Raw genomic sequence first — 23,012 nt, 5'->3', positions numbered from 1 at the left:
AATTTAATGAAAATGAAGGCACAATATACCCAAATCTATGAGACACAATGGAAGCAGTGCTAAGAGGAAAACTCATAGCCCGGAGTGCCTCCAAAAAGAAACTGGAGAGAGCATACACTAACAGCTTAATGGCACGCCTGAAAGCCCTGGAACAAAAAGAAGCTAATTCACCCAGGAGGAGTAGAAGGCAGGAAATCATCAAACTCAGGGATGAAATCAATCAAGTAGAAACAAAGAGAACCATACAAAGAAATCAACAAAATCAGGAGCTGGTTCTTTGAGAAAATCAACAAGACAGATAAATCCTTAGCCAGACTAACCGAAGGGCATAGAGACAGTATCCAAATTAACCAAATTAGAAATGAAAAGGGAAATATAACAGCAGAAACTGAGGAAATTCAAAAAATCATCAGATCATACTATAAAAGACTATACTCAACACAACTGGAAAATTTGGAGGAAATGGACAATTTCCTAGACAGATACCAGATACCAAAATTAAATAAATAAACAGTTCCATAACCCCTAAAGAAATAGAAGGGGTCATAGAAAGTCTTCCAACCAAAAAAAAAAAAATTCGCAGATGGTTTTAGTACAGAATTCTATCAGACCTTCAAAGAAGACTTAACACCAATACTCTTCAAACTATTCCACAAACTAGAAACAGAAGCCACAATTACACTGAAACCAAAACAACACACAAATCCAACAAAGAAAGAGAACTTCAGGCCAATTTCCCTTATGAATATCGATGCAAAAATACTCAATAAAATTCTTGCCAACCGAATCCAAGAACACATCAAAACGATCATCCACCATGATCAAGTAGGCTTCATCCCAGGTATGCAGGGATGGTCAATATATGGAAATCCGTCAATACAATACACTACATAAACAAAGAAAAACAAAACGCATGGTCATTTCATTAGATGCTGAAAAATGATTTGACAAAATTCAGCATCCTTTCATGCTAAAAGTCTTAGAAAGAACAGGAATTCAAGGCACATACCTAAACATAGTAAAAGCTATATATAGCAAACCAGTAGCCAACATCAAACTAAATGGAGAAAAACTTGAAGCAATCCCACTAAAATCAGGGACTAGACAAGGCTGCCCCATCTCTCCATATCTTTTCAATATAATACTTGAAGTCCTAGCTAGAGCAATTAGATCATATAAGGAGGTCAAAGGGATACAAATTGGAAAGGAAGAAGTCAAACTATCACTATTTGCAGATAATGATAGTCTACTTAAGTGACCCAAAAAACTCCACCAGAAAACTCCTACAGCTGATAAACAACTTCAGCAAAGTGGCAGGTTATAAAATCACCTCAAGCAAACCAGTCGCCTTCCTATACTCAAAGGATAAACAGGCTGAGAAAGAAGTTAGGGAAATGACACTCTTCACAATAGCCACAAACAATATGAAGTATTTTGGTTTGACTCTAACCAAACAAGTGAAAGATCTGTATGACAAGGGCTTCAGGTCTCTGAAGAAGGAAATCGAAGAAGACCTCAGAAAATGGAAAAATCTTCCATGCTCTCATGGATTTGTGGGATTAATATAGTTAAAATGGCCATCTTGCCAAAAGCAATATACAGATTCAATGCAATTCCCATCAAAATCCCAACTCAGTTCTTCATAGAGTTAGAAAGAGCAGTTCTCAAATTCATCTGGAATAACAAAAAACCCAGGATAGATAAAACTATTCTCAACAGTAAAAAAACTTCTGGGGGAATCAGTATCCCAGACCTCAAGCAATACTACAGAGCAATAGTGTTAAAAAATGCATGGTATTGGTACAGTGACAGGCAGGTAGATCAATGGAATAGTTTTGAAGACCCAGAAATGAACCCACACACCTATAGTCACTTGATCTTTGACGAAGGAGGTGAAAGCATACAGTGGGAAAAAGAAAGCCTTTTCAACAAATGGTGCTGGTTCAACTGGAGGTCAGCATGCAGGAGAATGCGGATTGATCCATCCTTGTCTCCTTGTACTAAGCTCAACTCCAAGTGTATCAAGGACCTCCACATAAAACCAAACACCCTGAAACTAATAGAAAAGAAACTGGGGAAAACCCTGAGGATATAGGCACAGGGGAAAAGTTTCTGAACAGAACGCCGATAGTTTATGCTCTAAGATCGAGCATTGACAAATGGGACCTCATAAAATTACAAAGTTTCTGTAAGGCAAAGGACACTGTCAAAAGGACAAAATGGGAACCAACAAATTGGGAAAAGATCTTCACCAACCCTACATCCGACAGATGGCTAATATCCAGTATATACAATGAACTCAAGAAGTTAGACCCCAGGGAACCAAATAAGCCTATTAATTAATGGGGTACAGAGCTAAGCAATGAATTTTCACCTAAAGAACTTCAGATGACTGAGAAGCACCTTAAGAAATCTTCAACATCATTAGTCATTAGGGAAATGCAGATCACAACATCCCTGAGATTTCACTTCACACCAGTCAGAATGGCTAAGATTAAAAACTTAGGAGACAGCAGGTATGGCAAGGATGTGAAGGAAGGAATACTCTTCCACTGCTGGTGGGATTGCAAGCTGGTACAACCACTCTGGAAATCAGTCTGGCAGTTCCTCAGAAAACTGGGCATGACACTTCCGGAGTACCTTGGTATACCACTCCTGGGCATATACCCAGAGGATTCCCCAGCATGCAATAAGGACACATGCTCCACTATGTTCATAGTAGCCTTATTTATAATAGCCAGACACTGGAAAGAACCAAGATGTCCCTAGTGGAGGAATGGATACAGAAAATGTGGTATATTTACACAATGGAATACTACTCAGTAATGAAAAACAATGAATTCATGAAATTCTTAGGCAAATAATTGGAACTGGAAAACATCATCCTAAGTGAGGTAACCAAATCACAAAAGAACACACATGGAATGCAGAAGCTCTGAATATCCAAGACACAACTCACATATCAAATCATTCCCAAGAAGAAGGAAGGAGAGGGCCCTGGTTCTAGAAAGGCTTGATGCAGCATTGTAGGGGATTACCAGGACAGAGAAATGGGAGGGGATTATTTGGGAGTGGACAGAGGGAGGAGGGCTTATGGGGCTTATGAGGAGAGGGGGAATCGGGAAAGGGTAAAACATTTGGAATGTAAACAAAGAATATTGAAAATAATAATAAAAAAGATAATTTTAAGTTGATTGAATGTGGAATTATAAGCATTTTCAGATAACATTGAAGATTTACATGGAAAATATTTCTGGCAAAATTCAAGAAATAAATAGACAAATACGTTAAAATTGACTATTTCATGCAAAGTTTTATATAAAGAATGGTTGATGTAAAAACTCTAAATTAATTGAAGGTGGAATAAGAAACATTTGTGATAAAATCAAAGATTTACATTGAAAACATTTCTGATAAAATAGAGGAAGTATATAGAAAGATATTAAAATTGAAGATTATCATGAAAAATAATGCAGATAAAATGTTAGCCATAAACAAAATTACTAAATTAATTAAAAGGGGAATTGCAAACATTTTCTGATAAAATCGAAGATTTACATGAAAAATATTTTGTTAGCCTATGTCTTTTTATTGGGCAATTGAGTCCATTGTTGTTAAGAGATATTAGGGAATAGTCATTGTTGCTTCCTGTTATTTTTGATGTTCTTTTTATGTTTGGGTGGTTTTCTTCTTTTGGATTTGTTGGAAAAAGATTACTTTCTTGCTTTTTCTAGGGTGTAGTTTTACTCCCTGAGTTGGCATTTACCCTCAATTATCCTTTGTACGGCTGGATTTGTGGATAGATATTGTGTAAATTTGGTTTTATCATGGAATATCTTGGTTTCTCCATCTATGATGATTGAGAGTTTTGCTGGGTATAGTAGCCTGGGCTGGCATTTGTGTTCTCTTAGGGTCTGTATGAGATCTGCCCAGGATCTTCTAGCTTTCATCGTCTCTGGTGAGAAGTCTGGTGTGATTCTGTTAGGTCTGCCTTTATAAGTTACTTGACCTTTTCCCCTTACTGCTTTTAATATTCTTTGTTTAGTGAATTTGGTGTTTTGATTATTATGTGTTGGGAGGAGTTTCTGTTCTGATCCAGTCTGTTTGGAGTTCCGAAGTCTTCTTGTATGTTCATGGGCATCTCTTTCTCTAGGTTAAAGAAGTTTTCTTCTACTATTTTGTTGAAGATATTTACTGGGCCTTTAAGATATAAGTCTTCACTCTTGTCTATACCTATAATCCTTAGGTTTGGTCTTCTCATTGTGTCCTGGAGTTCCTGGATGTTTTGAGTTACCAGCTTTATGCATTTTGCATATTCTTTGACTGTTGAGTCAATGTTTTCTATGGGAAAATAAAAAGCTGAGGTTCTTTCTTCTATCTCTTGTTGTCTGTTGTTGATGCTTGCATCTATGACTCCTGAATTCTTTCCAAGGTTTTCTATCTCTAGAGATGTCTCACTTTGTGATTTCTTTATTGTTTCTTCTTCCACTTTTAGATCCTGGATGGTTTTGTACAGTTCCTTCAGTTGATTGTTTGTGTTTTCCTGTAATTCTTTAAAGGATTTTTGTGTTTCTTCTTTAAGGGCTTCTGCCTGTTGACCCATGTTCTCTTGTATTTCTTTAAGGGATTTTTGTGTTTCCTCTTTAAGGGCTTTTACTTTTTGACTGATGTTCTCCTGTATTTCTTTAAGGGAGTTACTTAACTCTTTCTTGAAGCCCTCTATCAGCATCATGAGGTACGATTTTAAATCCAATTCTTGCTTTTCCGGTATGTTGGGGTATCCAGGACTTGGTGTGGTAGGAGAACTGGGTTCTGATGTTGCCATGTATCCTTGATTTCTGTTGGTAAGGTTCTTATGCTTGCCTTTCGCCATCTGGTGCTATTTGGTGGTGTTATCTCTGGCTGGAGTTTGTTCCTCCTGTGGGCCTGTAAGCCTGTGTCCTTACTCCTCTGAGCTCAGAAGTGAAAGCACTACTGGGAGCTCACTCTCTCCTGGCGGGCTATGCATAGAAGACTGTGGTGTCTCCTGGCTCCCTGGTACAAAAGGTGTTGGACTTTCGTCCCAGCTGCTCCACTGATCATAGAAGGCTGTGGAGTCTCTGGGCTCCCTGGTGCAAATGGCAGTGGAAAGACTTCTGTCCCAGCTGCTCCACTGATCTTAGGCCCTGTGTGCTCCTAGCTGGGTCCCATCCAGAGAGAAGGTGGAGATCTCATCTCTGCTGTAAATAAATATTTCTTAATGTGAGGTATTATCATCTTTTTAATGATATGTCACCAACTTTTGCAAAGCAAAATTCCATATTTTTAATTTTATCAATGATAACATTTAAATCTATGTTATTTTTTCAAGTCTTTAACTATTTTATGTGAAAGCAAATCTTCCTACACATTTCACATTTCTCTACAGTGTTAAACAGTTGGTAGCAGGAATTTCATTTGGCTAGAAATACTGGAGATATACCAGAGGGATTTCCTTAGCCCTTTTCCAAAGGATCTTATATCCTGTCACATTCAAGTATGTTGAAAACAAAGGTTAAAACTGCCAAGTCATAGTGGAAGCAAACTCTAAGCAAGCATGCTTAGAGTTAGAGAAGAAAACAAAGTCAATGCAAGTACTGACCCAAACTAGATTGTACCTGTAAGGTTTATTTGTGGGAATTTAAAACAATTAGTTCAGCTTATATTTTAAGTGATCATCTTCATTGTATATTCCAAATTCCATTTTTTTTCTACAGTCTTCATACTGTGTAGTAGGTCAGACAGCATAGTTCATGCTGTCATTCATGCATGTTTCTCCTTTCTATTTCATAACCTGAAGGATTCTCTGGTAGGTAACAATGTGGAAGATAAAGCTATACTCAAGAGAAAAGTCAAAGTAATCATACTATGTATAAGGTAGATTGTAGAGAGTCATGTGATACTAAGATCAAACAACTAGAGATGGAAACGTGTTATGTGCAATAAGTATTAAAAACTGCCTCAGGTATAATGGGATCATAGTTTGACCGAGAAAAATATGCCTTAGTTTTATAAGGGTTATTTTATATTCTTGTCATCCAGGCCAGACACTTTATGTAATAATTACATACTTAAAAGATATTTGGTAAGTCAAATGGAATCTTCCTTCCAGGGAGTTTAGTGGTATCTATACATCGCAGAGAGAAGAGCAAACCAGAGGGATCTGATGATTGGGATACATTAATTTACTAGGGGCTATTTTACTTCCTGCATCTGAACTCTGGAAATTTTACTTTAGATTTTGTTTAATTTATCCACCCCACTGAGGCTGTTTCTAAAAACAAGCATTATTGAAAACTACAATAACTAATGCAATAAACATAGAATAAATGTAGTCATTTGAAGTAGAAAAACATCACAATTAGGGTTTTAGTCAATGTAATTGTGCTGTAGTCACAGTGCAGTAATTCCTATCATTTGTTACATGCATGGGGTACAGGGAAGAAAGACAACTGGGGTAGGGGAGCTGATGGTTGATCCAGTGTTTATGGGCAGTCATTTGCAAGTCAGGGAGTGCAAAAAGCTGACCAAATGTGCTTAGTTTCTGTGTAACCTCTAACCATGAATTCACTTTGGTCCCATGAAGACAGATGTGGAAGCTCAGGGGAAAAGTAAGAAAGCAAGAGACAGGAAATATGAATGAGAGATGTAGCTGAATGAAATCGACTCAGCACTTTTAGAAATAATCAATGCCATTCTAGTGATGGGGTAAATAAGCATAGACATACTTACCTTTCAAAAGGTGTCTGTGAAATATGGGTCCTTCTGGTAAAGAGGACATCGTTACCACTGTTGTCACACGTGAGAGTCTCAGTCTGGGAAGCAGTCATAGTTGATGTTTATTTCCTGGTCATCATAGTTTTATTGTTGTTGATGTTTACAATATTTTATCTTTATTTTATGTGTGTGTGTTTTGTCTACATGAGTGTGTGTATGTGCACCACATGCATGTAGTGCTTGAGGAGGCAAGAAGCTGTTAGATCCCTTGGAACCTGAGTTACAGCTGGCTACAAACCACTGAGTCCTCTGCAAAAGAAGTCAGTGCTTTTAACTACTGAGTCATCTCTCCATCCCTGAGGATGTTTTTTGGTGTTAAAAATATTAGACACTGCAACAGGATGGCAGCACGATCTCGGATGCCTGAAGGGAAAACATTTGTAGTGTTTGTGCAGCCTTTTTAAAAATAAGGAATATTGAATATTTTCAATCAAAGGAATCAATCAGTCAAAGAGATCTGTATGATGTAAATTCAGACAGAAACCTACTAACCTGAATCTTAATGTTTTTGCATTTATTTACTTATTACTTTATATTTAGTGTGTGTGTGTGTGTGTGTGCATCCACACACCAGGACACACATGTAGAAGTTGGAGTACAATTTTCAGGAGTCAGTTTTTTCCTCCTACCATGTGAGTCCAAGGAATTTAACTCAGGTTTTCTAATTTGTGCCAGGTGATTTACCCACTGAGCTATCTTTTTGGCCTCTTAAACATATATAGTAACTAAAATATATGTTATACATTTAGATAAATTGATATACTATTATCTATTTATCCCAAATCAATAAAATTCATTATTTTCCCTGTAAAATTTTATATATTATAAAACATTATATTACATTGTTTTATATATCAATGTAAAAGTCATTCTTTTTTCTCATTAAGGAAATCTGCAAAATTCTATTGTTTCTTATACAAGAAGTGCCAGAAAACTACTAAGAAATGTAACGGATTAGCAGCAAACATCTTTGGATTACTTACCTTGCCAGGTATGGAATTCTTTTGGTGTTTCATGGCATTTCTGACATAGCTGACTGGAAGCACAGTCATTTTATTTTATGCACTGATGTTCAGCAGCTATGATCTGAGATCTAAGCAGTGTAACATATTGCAATGAAGCAGCGGCCTTCATTCAAGGGATAATGAGAAAGCAAATATGGAAAAATAGAGATAATCTGAATTCTGTCAGAATGATATGGGAAGCCTCTCCCAAGAGGGAGCCTGTGAGCTGAGCAGTGAGAGAAGAGTAAATGCTTTAAATGTTACAAGGTTGGGTAAGGAGGGCACGCAGTACCTTCATGGGGTGCTGATGAGTTGGTACAGGGCTGGAAGGGCTAGTGAGTTTGGGAGTGTGTAAATGGGCCATTGAGTGTAAGAGTAAGGAGACATCATCCCATCAACAGCTGGTGTGGAGGATGGGTCCAGAAGGCAGAAGCGAGGCAGTGAGAGGCCCAGCAATGCTTCAGGCACAGTCAGAACAGTCACAGGGCAGGAACACTACTGAGTGAATGATTGCTACTTATGTCTTTGTTGGGTTAAAACACTAAGAATCCAACTTAGAACAAGAGAAGGCATCCCTTTGCAGGCTTAGAGACAGCATTTATATAATTTAGCTAAGTATAACCTTGCCTTGTGTGTCTGTGTTTAGGTTAATGAGCTCATGAATCAAGTTCTCCTTTTGACTACAGAAATTTTTAGACAGCAGCTGGGTTCTTTTCTTCCTGGCGCTGTTCAATCACATGGTAAGAGTACTGGTATTTCAGCCTTCACACTTCTGTTTTAATACTCAACAATTTCTGGACAGCTTGGTTCACTGCAACTGCTCACAGTTTCCTAACAGTCTGGACAACTGGTATCTGCCATTAACCCAATTACACCATGTGTCCTTTCCTAGGCGGAGGAACTTTTCCACTGTCTGAAGCCATAGCTGTAAAGTAATATTCCGTAACCACTGATGATCGAGTAACTGTCGATGCTTCGTCCTGAGCGCCCAACCCTGGCCTTTTATTAATAAGTACTTTTCACAAAGAAGAGAAGCTCCAGAATTCCTCCCACCTGGGAAAAATGTTTTTTTTTCACATGTTTCAAACTGGGATATAAAAATTAAAAGGAAAAAGACATTTATTTAATGCAGAAATAAATGTAACTTTTTTGCACTAAAATGTAACTTATTTATTCCTACATGCTTGTGCTTCTAAAAAATGTCTTGTGAGTCTTACAAATATGAATTTATATAAAAACTCCAAGCAAATAACTGTTACTAAGGCTGGAATATATGTTCCTAGGTTTTTCTTAGAGGGAAAGGGGGAGGGAACAGGCAGGGATTGAGCCTCTCCTTGTTCCTGTTATGAGGACAAGCACTGCCCCATGGTTCTTTATAATGACTTACTCTACTGTCTCTTCTCAGTGGTAGCAAAGTCTAGCAGAGCATGAGCTCCCACGTCAGGCTGGCCCCGAGTCTCCACGCTGCTGACTTGTTGCTCTTAGTTTGCTCATCAGTAAGCTTATTGTAGGGCTCACAGTTGGAGCATCCACTGCACGGAGGCGGAGAGGCATGGCAGGCAGCAGGAGTGTGAGGTGGCTGATCACACTGCATCTGCAGAGAGGGGAGTGCTGCCCCCGCCCCCCAGCTTGCCTCTTCCTGTTTATTCAGTGTGGGATCCCAGTCCGTGAACATGGTATCACCCAACTTCAAGTCGCATCTTTCTTCTTCATAAACCTTTTGGAGACTATCTCATGTACACATCTTAAGTTTTGAATCCAGGTAACTCTAAAGCCAGACAAGTTACCGTGAATGCTAGTTAACTTTTGCAGACTTACAGAGTTGCTGTGAGGGGTGAATGAGTACATCACAAAACGTTCAGAAAGTTTGTGTGATGCACAGCAAGAACAGCATCGAGACTTGCCTCACAGCACCAGCATCAGGTGGAGAACATGACATGTGAACCCCCAAACCCGAGCACGTGCTCTGCTGTAGGCTCATCCTGTACAGCAGGCTTCCCCACCCCTCTGAGAGTGGCTCCACCATAACAATGTCTCTTGTTTAGAATGCAAGCCACAAAATCACGGCTCCCGGAAACGAAGGAAAGGGGAACAACACTTTATACGTAGACTTTTGTTGAGATGTTTTCTACAGGTTAATGTGTGGTAAACTGCTTTTTACACCTCCAGAATATGCTATGAAGCAGTTAGCACTGTTATCGTTCCTATATTAGGTAAATATTCTAAGGCTTCCAGTGGTTAGCTAATGGTTCCTGGCTAGGAAGTAGTTGGCCTCAAACTCAAAGCAGTCACCCAAGTAATACTCCAAAAATGGTTTTGTGAGGAGGTGGTACTTGTGACTGAACCCAGAGTTCTATGCGTGGTAGGCAAGTGATGGATCAATAAGTTACTTCCCAAACCTCTTTTTACTTCTTGTTTTGAGACAGAGTCTTATTAAGTTACTCAAGGGCTTTGAACTATGTAGTCAGGGTAAACTTTCCTGCCTCAGTTTCCCAAGTAACTGGGATCAGGGGTTGGGGTTATAAAATATATGCTGGAATATCCTCAAATAGCATGCAGTACTCCTTAGCACACTGGTATTACAGACATATATTTATAATCACTTGTGGAAATGAATGCTTTGGGAGTGAGGGTACTGCAGCTTTAAGTTTTGTAGACAGCATACACTGGGCATGCTTAATGTATTTTTGGTGAAGAAACTGACTTCTTCCATCTTTTTGTTATTGGCATTGATGGTCAAGGATGTATTAATTATAGTTAACCTACTTGTTCCTTAAGTTTTAGCCTCTCTATTCATCCTTAATATATTAAAGATAAACTTGGGCTAACTTAGATTCATTGGAAAAGAGAACACATAATTGTACAATAAGTGTTGATCTCAAATGAGACTTTTAAAGATTTACTCTATTTTTATTTACATGTACGTGTGTGTGCCAGTGTGAGTTTATGTGTATCAAGTGTGTGCAGGGAACCAGAGTGTTGGATCTTCTGGCACTGAAGTTTCAGACAGCTGTGAGCCGCCATCTGGGGGCTAGGACCATAACCTAGATCCTCTGCAAGAGCAGTCGGTGCTCTTAATCATTAAGCCATCTCTTAATGAGACTTGTAAACACTAATCACTAAAAGAGATGCTATTGGCAAGGATTTACTGTAGCCTAAATTCTTTAATTACTGTTTTTTTCATATATTTTTCTCTTGAATTCTAAAACTGGTAATTTTTCATGACATCACAACTAGGAATTGTAGCAACAATTTCAGCAAGCATTGTCAATTTTCTGCTGTTAAGTGAGTCTCTTGGGTATAATTGAATGTGCACTACCTTTTATTTTCCTAGGTTTGGCTTGCACTGATATTAAAGATTCGATTGGCTCTGTCACTAAAACCCCTAATCGTTTATATATAATCTTTCCAGAAGGATTGAGCTACCCATTTGAGATAAAGTTTTCCCTTATTATATAGAATAAAGCAAATATCAACATGACTTAATTAATATTAAAATTATAATTGTATTAATATTTATTTTTATTAATTTTTATCTTGAAAATTTAAATAAGCTAGTAATATTTACAGTTTCAAAACTTTGGTTTCCTTTACATTTTCTGCTCAGACCATGAACTTCAGTCTCCTATCTAAGTTTCCATAATTACAGTATTTAAAGTAAATCTCTTTGTTGCAAGGTTTCACGTTACCCTTATGGAGGCAGAACTGTGCAGTATAAATCCTTGGACTTATATAAAAACTATGGAAACCAGACAATAAACATTTGCTATAACTTGGGGCTTTCTGAAGTATATTCACTTTTCTTTCTACTGATGGCTATGCTTTCTTTTGATGATACATGATTTTACAGTGTGAGACTTTGTTTCAAAAATAAAAAAAATTAATAGAAAAATATTTTACTTGCGCATAAGGGATGTTGACAAATGGATCCATGCTGAATTTGGCTAATATGAATTACATGTTGTTCATCTTTACTGCTTGTTTGCCTGTATTTCTAGCAGAAACCTGCTGCACGTGATGCTTAAGGATAGAAAAAATGTATATGTGTGTATGCATACTTTTTTCTGGATAATTTCTCAGTATATAAAAGAATTATGATCCTTGAAGTTTACCAATAGTCAATGTTGTACAACAACCTTTTTTTTTTTTCTAAATAGATAAAACCAGTTTCTTTTCTTGGAGGTATTACCATAATTTCTCTTGAAAATTCTATTAACAAGATGTCAAGAAATTGGAAATTATGTGGGAAGTACTTTTAAAATCATGTAAGACACTCTGCCTACACGCCCACTGCTGGGTGTGAACAGTGGTAGGAGGAGGGCATCTCAGGCTGCGGGAGGCAGCTGTGAGATCCCCTCTCCTGGGCTGTGCTGATGCCAGCTTCCCTCAGCTTTCTTTTTTCTGTCTCTGAGTGGGAAGTTTCTGGTAGAGGGAATTATGTTGATTTCTTCCCCTGTCATTTCTATGAAACCCAGCAGGTGTGTCTCACACAGTTTCAACTGAGGCGCCTGTGAGCACCTGCTGACTGGCCTCAGATCGTGCTTTTCTGTCTTGAAATGTCCATCTGAACACCAGATTGAGAAACACTAGATTGTCAGAGATGAGAAACAAGAGGCAAGCAGGCAACTCTAGTTACCAAGTTAAAAACCAGCACTATAGCTGAAAGAACAACGCCATGTGCAAAGTGAACCATCTCTCCGCCATCTCTCCACCATGTCACAGCAGTTCTGTTGTCCCGAATGTACTGAGGAATAAATAAATACTACAAATAGTTACTACAAACAGTTATGTCTTTTAAAAGTATCTCACACAGGGCTGCAGTTATCTTAATTTTGAGTTTAAGTAGTAATATCTCTAGAGAATTAAATATATGAATGCATAGTATTGAAAACTTTCCTGTGTTTGTCTGTCTATAGGGTATGAATGAGTTATGTCAGATAATGAGGACAATGGTGTGTTTTCCTGGCCCATCATAGGTGACTTGTGACATGGATTTCAGAGGAGGAGGATGGACAGTGCTTCAGAGAAGGCTCAACAGGGCAACCGACTTCCTGGATGGATTTGGAGACCTTTACCGACTTCCTGGATGGATTTGGAGACCTTTTTTTTTTTTTAAATTGATACATTTTTTATTTACATTTCAAATGATTTCCCCTTTTCTGGGTCCCCACTCCCCACAAGTCCCATAAGCCCTCTTCCCTCCCCCTGTTCCTCCATCCACCCCTTCCCGCTTCCCTGTTCTGGAATTCCTCTATACTCTTGCACTGAGTCTTTCCAGAACCAGGGGCCACTCCTCCATTCTTTTTGGACATCCTTTAGTTTGTGGATTATGTCTTGGGTATTCAAAGTTTCTAGGCTAATATCCACTCATCAGTGAGTGCATACCATGATTGATCTTTTGAGACTGGGTTACCTCACTTAGTATGATGTTCTCCAGCTCCATCCATTTGTCTAAGAATTTCATGAATTCATTGTTTCTAATGGCTGAATAGTACTCCATTGTGTAAATATACCATATTTTTTGTATCCATTCCTCCATTGAAGGACACCTGGGTTCTTTCCAGCTTCTGGCTACTACAAATAGGGCTGCTATGAACATAGTGGAGCATGTGTCCTTATTGCATGCTGAAGAATCCTCTGGATATATGCCCAGGAGTGGTGTAACAGGGTCCTCAGGAATTATCATGCCCAGTTTTCTGAGGAACTGCCAGACTGATTTCCAAAGTGGTTGCACCATCTTGCAATCCCACCAGCAGTGGAAGACTGTTCCTCTTTCTCCACATCCTCGCCAACACCTGCTGTCTCCTGAGTTTGTGACCTTAGCCATTCTGATTGGTGTGAGGTGAAATCTCAGGGTTGTTTTGATTTTGCATTTCCCTAATGATTAATGATGTTGAACATTTCTTAAGGTGTTTCTCAGCTCTCCGAAGTTCTTCATGTGAGAATTCTTTGTTTAGCTCTGTACCCCACTTTTTAATGGGGTTATTTGGTTCTCTGGGTTTTACCTTCTTGAGTTCTTTGTATATATTAGATATTAGCCCTCTGTCGCATTTAGGGTTGGTGAAGATCCTTTCCCAATCTGTTGGTTGACGTTTTGTCCTTTTGACAGTGTCCTTTGCCTTACAGAAACTTTGTAGTTTTATGAGGTCCCATTTGTCAATTCTTGATCTTAGAGCATAAGCTATTGGTGGCTATTCAGGAACTTTTCCCCTGTGCCCATGTCCTCCAGGGTCTTCCCCAGTTTCTTTTCGATTAGTTTCAGTGTGTCAGGTTTTATGTGGAGGTCCTTGATCCATTTGGAGTTGAGCTTACTACAAGGAGATAAGAATGGATCGATTCGCATTCTTCAGCATGCTGACCTCCAATTGAACCAGCACCATTTGTTGAAAAGACTATCTTTTTTCCACTGGATGCTTTCAGCTCCTTTGTCGAAGATCAAGTGACCATAGGTGTGTTGGTTCATTTCTGGGTCTTCAATCCTATTCCATTGATCCGCTTGCCTGATATTGTACCAATACCATGCAGTTTTTATCACTATTGCTCTGTAGTAAAGTTTAAAGTCTGGGAGATACTGAATCCCCCTTAAGTTCTTTTACTGTTGAGAATAGTTTTAGCTATCCTGGGTTTTTTGTTATTCCAGATGAATTTGAGAATTGCTCTTTCTTGCTCTATGAAGAACTGGGTTGGGATTTTTATGGGGATAGCACTGAATCTGTAGATTGCCTTTGGCAAGATGGCCATTTTAACTATATTAATCCTGCCAATCCACAAGCATGGAAGATTTTTCCATTTCTGAGATCTTCTTCGATTTCCTTCTTCAGAGATCTGAAGTTCTTGTCATATAGGTCTTTCACATGTTTGGTTAGAGTCACCCCAAGATACTTTATGCTGTTTGTAGCTATTGTGAAGGGAGTCATTTCCCCAATTTCTTTCTCAGTCTGCTTATCCTTTGAATATATAAAGGCTACTGATTTGCTTGCGTTGATTTTGTAGCCAGCTACTTTGCTGAAGTTGTTTACTAGCTGTAGAAGTTCTCTAGTAGAGTTTTTAGGGTCACTTAAGTATACTATCATATCATCTGCAAATAGTGATAGTTTGACTTCTTCCTTTCCAATTTGTATCCCTTTGACTTCCTTATGTTGTCTAATTGCTCTAGCTAGGACTTCAAGAACTATATTGAAAAGATATGGAGAGAGGGGCAGCCTTGTCTAGTCCCTGATTTTAGTGGGATTGCTTCAAGTTTCTCTCCATTTAGTTTGATGTTGGCTACCGGTTTACTGTATATTGCTTTTACTATGTTTAGATATGGGCCTTGAATTCCTGTCCTTTCCAAGACTTTTATCATGAAAGGATGCTGAATTTTGTCAAATGCTTTTTCAGCATCTAATGAAATGATCATGTGGTTTTTTTCTTTGAGTTTGTTTATGTAGTGGATAGCATTGATGGATTTCCTTATATTGAACCATCCCTGCATCCCTGGGATGAATCCTACTTGATCGTGGTGGATGATCGTTTTGATGTGTTCTTGGATTCGGTTGGCAAGAATTTTATTGAGTATTTTTGCATTGATATTCATAAGGGAAACTGGCCTGAAATTCTCTTTCTTAGTTGGATCTTTGTGTGGTTTTGGTATCAGCGCAATAGTGGCTTCGAAGAAGGAGTTGGGTAGTGTTCCTTCTGTTTCTATTTGGTGGAAAAGTTTGAAGAGTATTGGTGTTAGGTCTTCTTTGAAGGCCTGATAGAATTCTGCACTGAAATCATCTGGTCCTGTGCTTTTTTTGGTCAGAAGCCTTTCTATGACCCCTTCTATTTCTTTAGGGGTTATGGGACTGTTTAGATGATCTATTTGATCCTGGTTTAATTTTGGTATTTGGTATCTGTCTAAGAAAATGTCCATTTCCTCCAGATTCTCCAGTTGTGTTGAATACAGGTTTTTGTAGTAGGATCTGATGACTTTTTGAATTTCCTCGGTTTCTGTTGTAATATCTCTGCTTTCGTTTCTAATTTTGTTAATTTGGATACTGTCTCTGTGCCCTTTGGTTAGTCTGGCTAAGGGCTTATCTATCTTGTTTTTTTCAAAGAACAAGCTCCTGGTTTTATTGATTCTTTGTATGGTTCTCCTGGTTTCTACTTGATTGTTTCAGCCCTGAGTTTGATGATTTCCTGTCTTCTCCTCCTCCTGGGTGAATTAGCTTTTTCTTGTTCCAGGGCTTTCAGTTGTTCCGTTAATCTTCTAGTGTTTGCTCTCTCGAATTTCTTTTTGGAGGCACTCAAAAGCTATGAGTTTTCCTCTTAGCACTGGTTTCATTGTGTCCCATAGATTTGTGTATGTTGTGCCTTCATTTTCATTAAATTCTAAGAAATCTTTGATTTCTTTCTTTATTTCTTCCTTGACCAAGGTATCATTGAGTAGAGTATTGTTCAGTTTCCATGTGTATGTGGGCTTTCTGTTGTTTTTGTTGCTATTGAAGATCACTTTTACTCCATAGTGATCTGATAGGAAGCATGGGATTATTTCAATCTTCTTATATTTGTTGAGGTCTGTCTTGTGACCAACTATATGATCGATTTTGCAGAAGGGACCATGAGGTGCTGAGAAAAAGGTATATTCTTTTGCTTTGTGATGAAAAGTTCTATATATATCTGTTAACTCCAATTGGTCCAAAGCTTCAATTAGTTTTACTGTGTCCCTGTTTAGTTTCTGTTTTCCTGATCGGTCCATTGGTGAGAGTGGAGTGTTGAAGTCCCCCACAATTATTGTGTTAGGTGCAATGTGTGCTTTGAGCTTTAGTAAAGTTTCTTTTATGAATGAGGGCGCCCTTGTATTTGGGGCATAGATGTTCAGGATTGAGAGTTCTTCTTGTTGGATTTTTCCTTTGACCAACAAGTAGTGTCCTTCCATGTCTCTTTTGATGACTTTGGGTTGAAAGTCAATTTTATCTGATATTAGAATGGCAACTCCGGCTTGTTTCCTGAGACCATTTGTTTGTAGAATTGTCTTCCAGCCTTTTACTCTAAGGTAGTTTTTGTCTTTGCCACTGAGGTTTGTTTCCTGTATGCAGCAAAATGTAGGGTCCTGTTTATGTAACCAGTCTGTTAGTCTATGTCTTTTTATTGGGGAATTGAGTCCATTGATGTTAAGAGATATTAAGGAGTAGTGGTTATTGCTTCCTATAATTTTTGATGTTAATTTTATACGTGTGTGGTTATCTTCTTTGGGTTTCATGAAAGAAGCTCAATATCCTGCTTTTTCCAGGGTATAGTTTCCCTCATTGTAGTGGTGGTTTCCCCCTATTATCCTTTGTAGGGCTAGGTTTGTGGAAAGATATTGTATAAATTTGGTTTTGTTGTGGAATATCTTGGTTTCTCCATCTATAGTAATTGAGAGTTTCGCTGGGTATAGTAGTCTCAGCTGGCATTTATGTTCTCTTAGAGTCTGCATGAGATCTGCCCAGGATCTTCTAGCTTTCATAGTCTCAGGTGAGAAGTCTGCTGTGATTCTGATAGGTCTTCCTTTATATGTTACTTGGCCTTTTTCTCTTACTGCTTTTAATATTCTTTCTTTGTTTAGAACATTTGAGGTTTTGATTATTATGTGACGGGAGGAGTTTCTGTTCTGGTCCAGTCTGTTTGGAGTTCTGTAGGCTTCTTGTATATTCATGGGCATCTCTCTCTTTAGGTTAGGGAAGTTTTCTTCCATAATTTTGTTGAAGATATTTGCTGGCCCTTTAAGTTGTAAATCTTCACTCTCATCTATGCCTATAATCCTGAGGTTTGGTCTTCTCATTGTGTCCTGGACTTCCTGGATATTTTGGGTTACAAGCTTTTTGCATTTTGCATTTTCTTTAACTGTTGAGTCCATGGTTTCTATGGTATCTTCAGCATCTGAGATTCTTTCTTCTATCTCTTGTATTCTGTTGTTGATATTTGCATCTATGTCCCCTGATTTCTTCCCAAGGCTTTCTATCTCCAAAGTTGTCTCCCTTTGAGTTTTCTTAGTTGTTTCTACTTCTGATTTTAGATCCTGGATGGTTTTGCTCAGTTCTGTCATTTGCTTGTTTGTGCTTTCCCAACCCAACCCCAACTCCAACCCTAACCCAAACCCTAACCCTAACCCAACCCAAACCCTAACACTAACCCTAACTCTAACCATGACCCTAACCATAACCCTAACCATAACCCTAACCCTAACACTAACCCCAACCCCAAAACTAACCATCCCTAAGCCTAACCTTAACCCTAACCCTAACCCTAACACTAACCCTAACCCCTAACCACTAACCCCAACCCGTACCCCTAACCCTAACCCTAACCCAAACCCTAACCCTAACCCAACGCTAACCCTAACCCTAACACAACACTAACCCTAACCCTAACCCAAACCCTAACACTAACCCTAACTCTAACCATGACCCTAACCATAACCCTAACCATAACCCTAACCCTAACACTAACCCCAACCCCAACACTAACCAACCCTAAGCCTTACCTTAACCATAACCCTAACCCTAACCCTAACCCTAACCCCTAACCCCTAACCCCTAATCCCAACCCCTACCCCTAACCCTAACCCTAACACTAACCCAAACCCAAACCCTAACCCTAACCCAACGCTAACCCTAACCCTAACCCAACACTAACACTAACCCTAACCCTAACCCAAAACCTAACACTAACCCTAACTCTAACCATGACCCTAACCCTAACACTAACCCCAACCCCAAAACTAACCAACCCTAAGCCTAACCTTAACCCTAACCCTAACAACAACACTAACCCAACCCCAACCCTAACCCTAACCCTAAACCTAACCCAACCCTAACATAACCCTAACCCTAAACCAACCCTAACCCTAATCCTAACCCTAACCATAACCCAACACTAACCCTAACCCTAACCCTAACTAACCCTAACCCCAACCCTACCCCAACCCTAGCACTAACCCAACCCTAACAATAACGCTAACCCTAACCCTAACCATAATCATAACCCTAACCCTAACCCTAACACTTAGCCTAACCCTAACCTAACCCTAACCCTAAGTCTAATCCTAACCCTAACCCTAAGTCTAACCATAACCCTAACCCTAACCCTAACCCTAACCCAACTCTAAGTCTAACCATAACACTAACCATAACCCTAACCCTAACCCAAACCCTAAGCCTAACCCTAACCCAAACACAACCCAACCCTAACTCTAACCCTAAACCAATGCTAACCCTAACCCTAACCCTAACTAACTCTAACCCTAACCCTAACCCTAACCCTAACCCTAACCCTAACCCTAACACCAACCCTATCTCAACCCCAACACTAACCCAACCCTAAACCTAACCCTAACCCTAACCCTAATCTAACCCTAACACTAACCCTAACCCAACACTAACCCCAACCCCAACCATAACCCTAACCCTAACCCTAAGTCTAAGTCTAACCATAATCCTAACACTAACCCTAACCCTAACTAACGCTAACCCTAACCCTAACCCTAACCATAACCCCAACACTAACCCAACCCTAACCCGAACCCTAACCATAAGCTCAACCCTAACCCTAACACTAACTAACCCTAACCCTAATCTAACCCTAACCCTAACCCAACACTAACCCTAACCCTAACTAACCCTAACCCTAACCCAACACTAACCCTAACCCTAACCCTAACCCAACACTAACCCTAACACCAACCCTACCCCAACCCCAACAATAACCCTAACCCTAAGCCTAAGCCTAACCCTAACCATAACCCTAGCCCTAACCCTAACTCTAACCCTAACCCAACCCTAACCCTAACCCAACCCCAACTCTAACCCAACCCCAACCCCAACCATAACCCTAACCCTAGCCCTAACCCTAACCCTAACCCTAACCCTAAACCAACCCTAACCCAACTCTAACCTTAACCCTAAACCAACCCTAACCCTAACCCTAAACCTAACCGTAACCCTAACCCTAACCCTAATCCTAACCCTAACCTAACCCTAACCCTAACCCTAACCCTAATCCTAACCCTAACCTAACCCTAACCCAACACTAACCCTAACCCTAACCCTAACCCTAACCCTAACCCTAACCCCAACCCCAACCATAACCTAACCCTAACCCAAACCCTAACCCTAACCCTAACCCAACACTAACCCTAACCCTAACCCAACCCTAACTCAAACGCTAACCCTAACCCTAACCCAACCCCAACCCTAACCATAACCCTAACCCTAAACCAAGCCTAACCCAACCGTAACCCAACACTAACCCTAACCCCAACCCTACCCCAACCCCAACACTAACTCTAATCCTAAGCCTAACCCTAACCCTAACACTAAGCCTAACACGAACACTAACAACAAAACTAACCTAACCCTAACCCTAACTCTAACCCTAACCCAACCCTAACCCTAACCCAACCCCAACCCTAACCAAAACCCTAAACCAACCCTAACCCAACTCTAACCTTAACCCTAACCCAACACTAACCCTAACCCAACACTAACCCTAAAGCTAAACCAACCCTAACCCTAATCCTAACCCTAACCTAACCCTAACCCAACACTAACCCTAACCCTAACCCTAACCCAAACCCTAACCCTAACCCTAAACCAACACTAACCCTAACCCTAATCCAACACTACCCCTAACCCTAACCCAACACTAACCCTAACCCTAACTAACCCTAACCCCAACCCCAACACTAACCCAACCCTAACACTAACCCTAACCCTAACCATAACCATAAACATAACACTAACCCTAACCCAACACTAATCCTAACCCTAACCCTAACCATAACCATAACCCTAACCCTAACACTTAGCCTAACCCTAACCTAACCCTAACCCTAAGTCTAACCATAACCCTAACCCTAACCCTAACCCAACCCTAACCCTAACCCTAACCCAACCCTAACCCTAACCCTAACCCAACCCTAAGTCTAACCATAACCCTAACCATAACCCTAACACTAACCCTAAACCTAACCCTAACCCTAACACTAACCCTAACCCTAACCCTAACCCCAACCACAACACTAACCTAACCCTAACCCCTAACCCTAACCATAACCCTAACCCTAACTAACCTTAACCCTAACCCTAACCTAACCCTAACGCCAACACTAACCCTAAGTCTAACCCTAATCCAAAACTAACGCTAATACTAACCCAACCCTAACCCTAACCCTAACCCAACCCTAACCCTAACCCTAACCCTAACCCCAACACTAACCCAACCCTAACACTAACCCTAACCCAACACTAACCCCAACCCCAACCCTAACCCTAACCCTAACTAACCCTACGCCTAATCTAACCCTAACACTAACCCCAACCCCAACCCTAACCCTAACCCTAACTAACCCTACCCCTAATCTAACCCTAACACTAACCCTAACCCAACACTAACACTAACCCTAACCCTAACCCAACATTAACTCTAACCCTAACCCTAACCCAACCCTAACCCTAACCCAACCCCAACCCTAACCATAACCCTAACCCTAAACCAACCCTAACCCAACTCTAACCTTAATCCTAACCCAACATTAACTCTAACCATAACCCTAACCCTAACCCTAACCCTAACCCAACATTAACTCTAAGCATAACCCTAACCCTAACCCTAACCCTAACCCTAACCCTAACCCAACCCTAACGCTAAACGAACCCTAACCCTAATCCTAACCCTAACCTAACCCTAACCCAACACTAACCCTAACCCTAACCCTAACCGCAACCCCAACCATAACCTAACCCTAACCAAAACCCTAACCCTAACCCTAACCCAACACTAACCCTAACCCTAACCCAACACTAACCCTAACCCTAACCCAACACTAACCCTAACCCTAACCCTAACTAACCCTAACCCCAACCCTACCCCAACCCCAACACTAACCCAACCCTAACACTAATCCTAACCATAACCCTAACCCTAACCCTAACCCTAACCCTAACCCAACACTAATCCTAACCCTAACCCTAACCATAACCATAACCATAACCCTAACCCTAACCCTAACACTTAGCCTAACCCTAACCTAACCCTAACCCTAAGTCTAACCATAACCCTAACCCTAAGTCTAACCCTAACCCTAACCCTAACCCAACACTAACCCTAACCCTAACCCTAACTAACCCTAACCCCAACCCTACCCCAACCCTAAGTCTAACCATAACCCTAACCATAACCCTAACCTAACACTAACCCAACACTAACCCTAACCCTAACTAACCCTAACCCTAACTCTAACCCAACCCTAAATCTAACCATAACCCTAACCATAACCCTAACCTAACACTAACCCTAACCCTAACCCTAACCCTAACACTAACCATAAGCCTAACCAACTCCAAACCCAACCCTACCCCAACCCCAAAACTAACCTAACCCTAACCCCTAACCCTAACCCTAACCTAACCCTAACCCTAACCCCAACACTAACCCTAAGTCTAACCCAATTCCAACACTAACCCTAACACAAACCAAACCCTAACCCTAACCCTAACCCAACCCTAACTCTAACCATAACCCTAACCACAATCTTACCTCAACCCCAACACTAACCCAACCCTAGCCCTAACTAACCGTAACCCTAATCTAACCCTAACACTAACCCTAACCCAACACTAACCCCAACTCCAACCCTAACCCTAACCCTAACCATAAGCCCAACCCTAACCCTAACCCTAACTAACCCTAACCCTAATCTAACGCTAACACTAACCCTAACCCAACACTAACCCTAACCCTAACGCAACACTAACCCTAACACTAACCCTAACATAACCCTAAGTCAAACGCTAACCCTAACCCTAACCCAACCCCAACCCTAACCATAACCTTAACCCTAAACCAACCCTAACCCAACCGTAACCCAACACTAACCCTAACCCCAACCCCAACACTAACCCTAACCCTAAGCCTAACCCTAACCCTAACCCTAACACTAAGCCTAACACGAACACTAACAAAAAAACTAACCTAACCCTAACCCTATCCCTAAACCTAACTCTAACCCTAATCCAACCCTAACCCTAACACAACCCCAACTCTAACACAACCCCAACCCTAACCATAACTCTAACCCTAAACCAACCCTAACCCAACTCTAACCCTAACTCGAAACCTAACCCAACCCTAACCTTAACCCTAACCCAACACTAACCCTAACCCAACCCTAACACTAACCCTAAACCAACCCTAACCCTAATCCTAACC

The 23,012-nt window shown here is 40.2% G+C and overlaps 1 protein-coding gene across 1 annotated transcript in view; it reads left to right on the top strand.

Annotated features, from left to right (window-relative positions):
• The window catches only part of Angptl5 (angiopoietin like 5), a 56,785-nt gene that overhangs the window by 8,755 nt on the left and 25,018 nt on the right, over window positions 1-23,012 (top strand). Inside the window, 5 exon segments of the mRNA XM_052189415.1 lie at window positions 6,605-6,629; window positions 7,683-7,786; window positions 8,446-8,539; window positions 11,134-11,232; window positions 12,774-12,867. Coding sequence (XP_052045375.1) covers window positions 6,605-6,629; window positions 7,683-7,786; window positions 8,446-8,539; window positions 11,134-11,232; window positions 12,774-12,867 — 416 coding nt within the window.

This window comes from Apodemus sylvaticus, chromosome 7, assembly GCF_947179515.1.
Source record: "Apodemus sylvaticus chromosome 7, mApoSyl1.1, whole genome shotgun sequence".
In the NCBI taxonomy this organism is placed as follows: domain Eukaryota; kingdom Metazoa; phylum Chordata; class Mammalia; order Rodentia; family Muridae; genus Apodemus; species Apodemus sylvaticus.
Note: the sequence above shows the minus strand (reverse complement) of the source record. Positions and strands in the feature narration are given on the sequence as shown.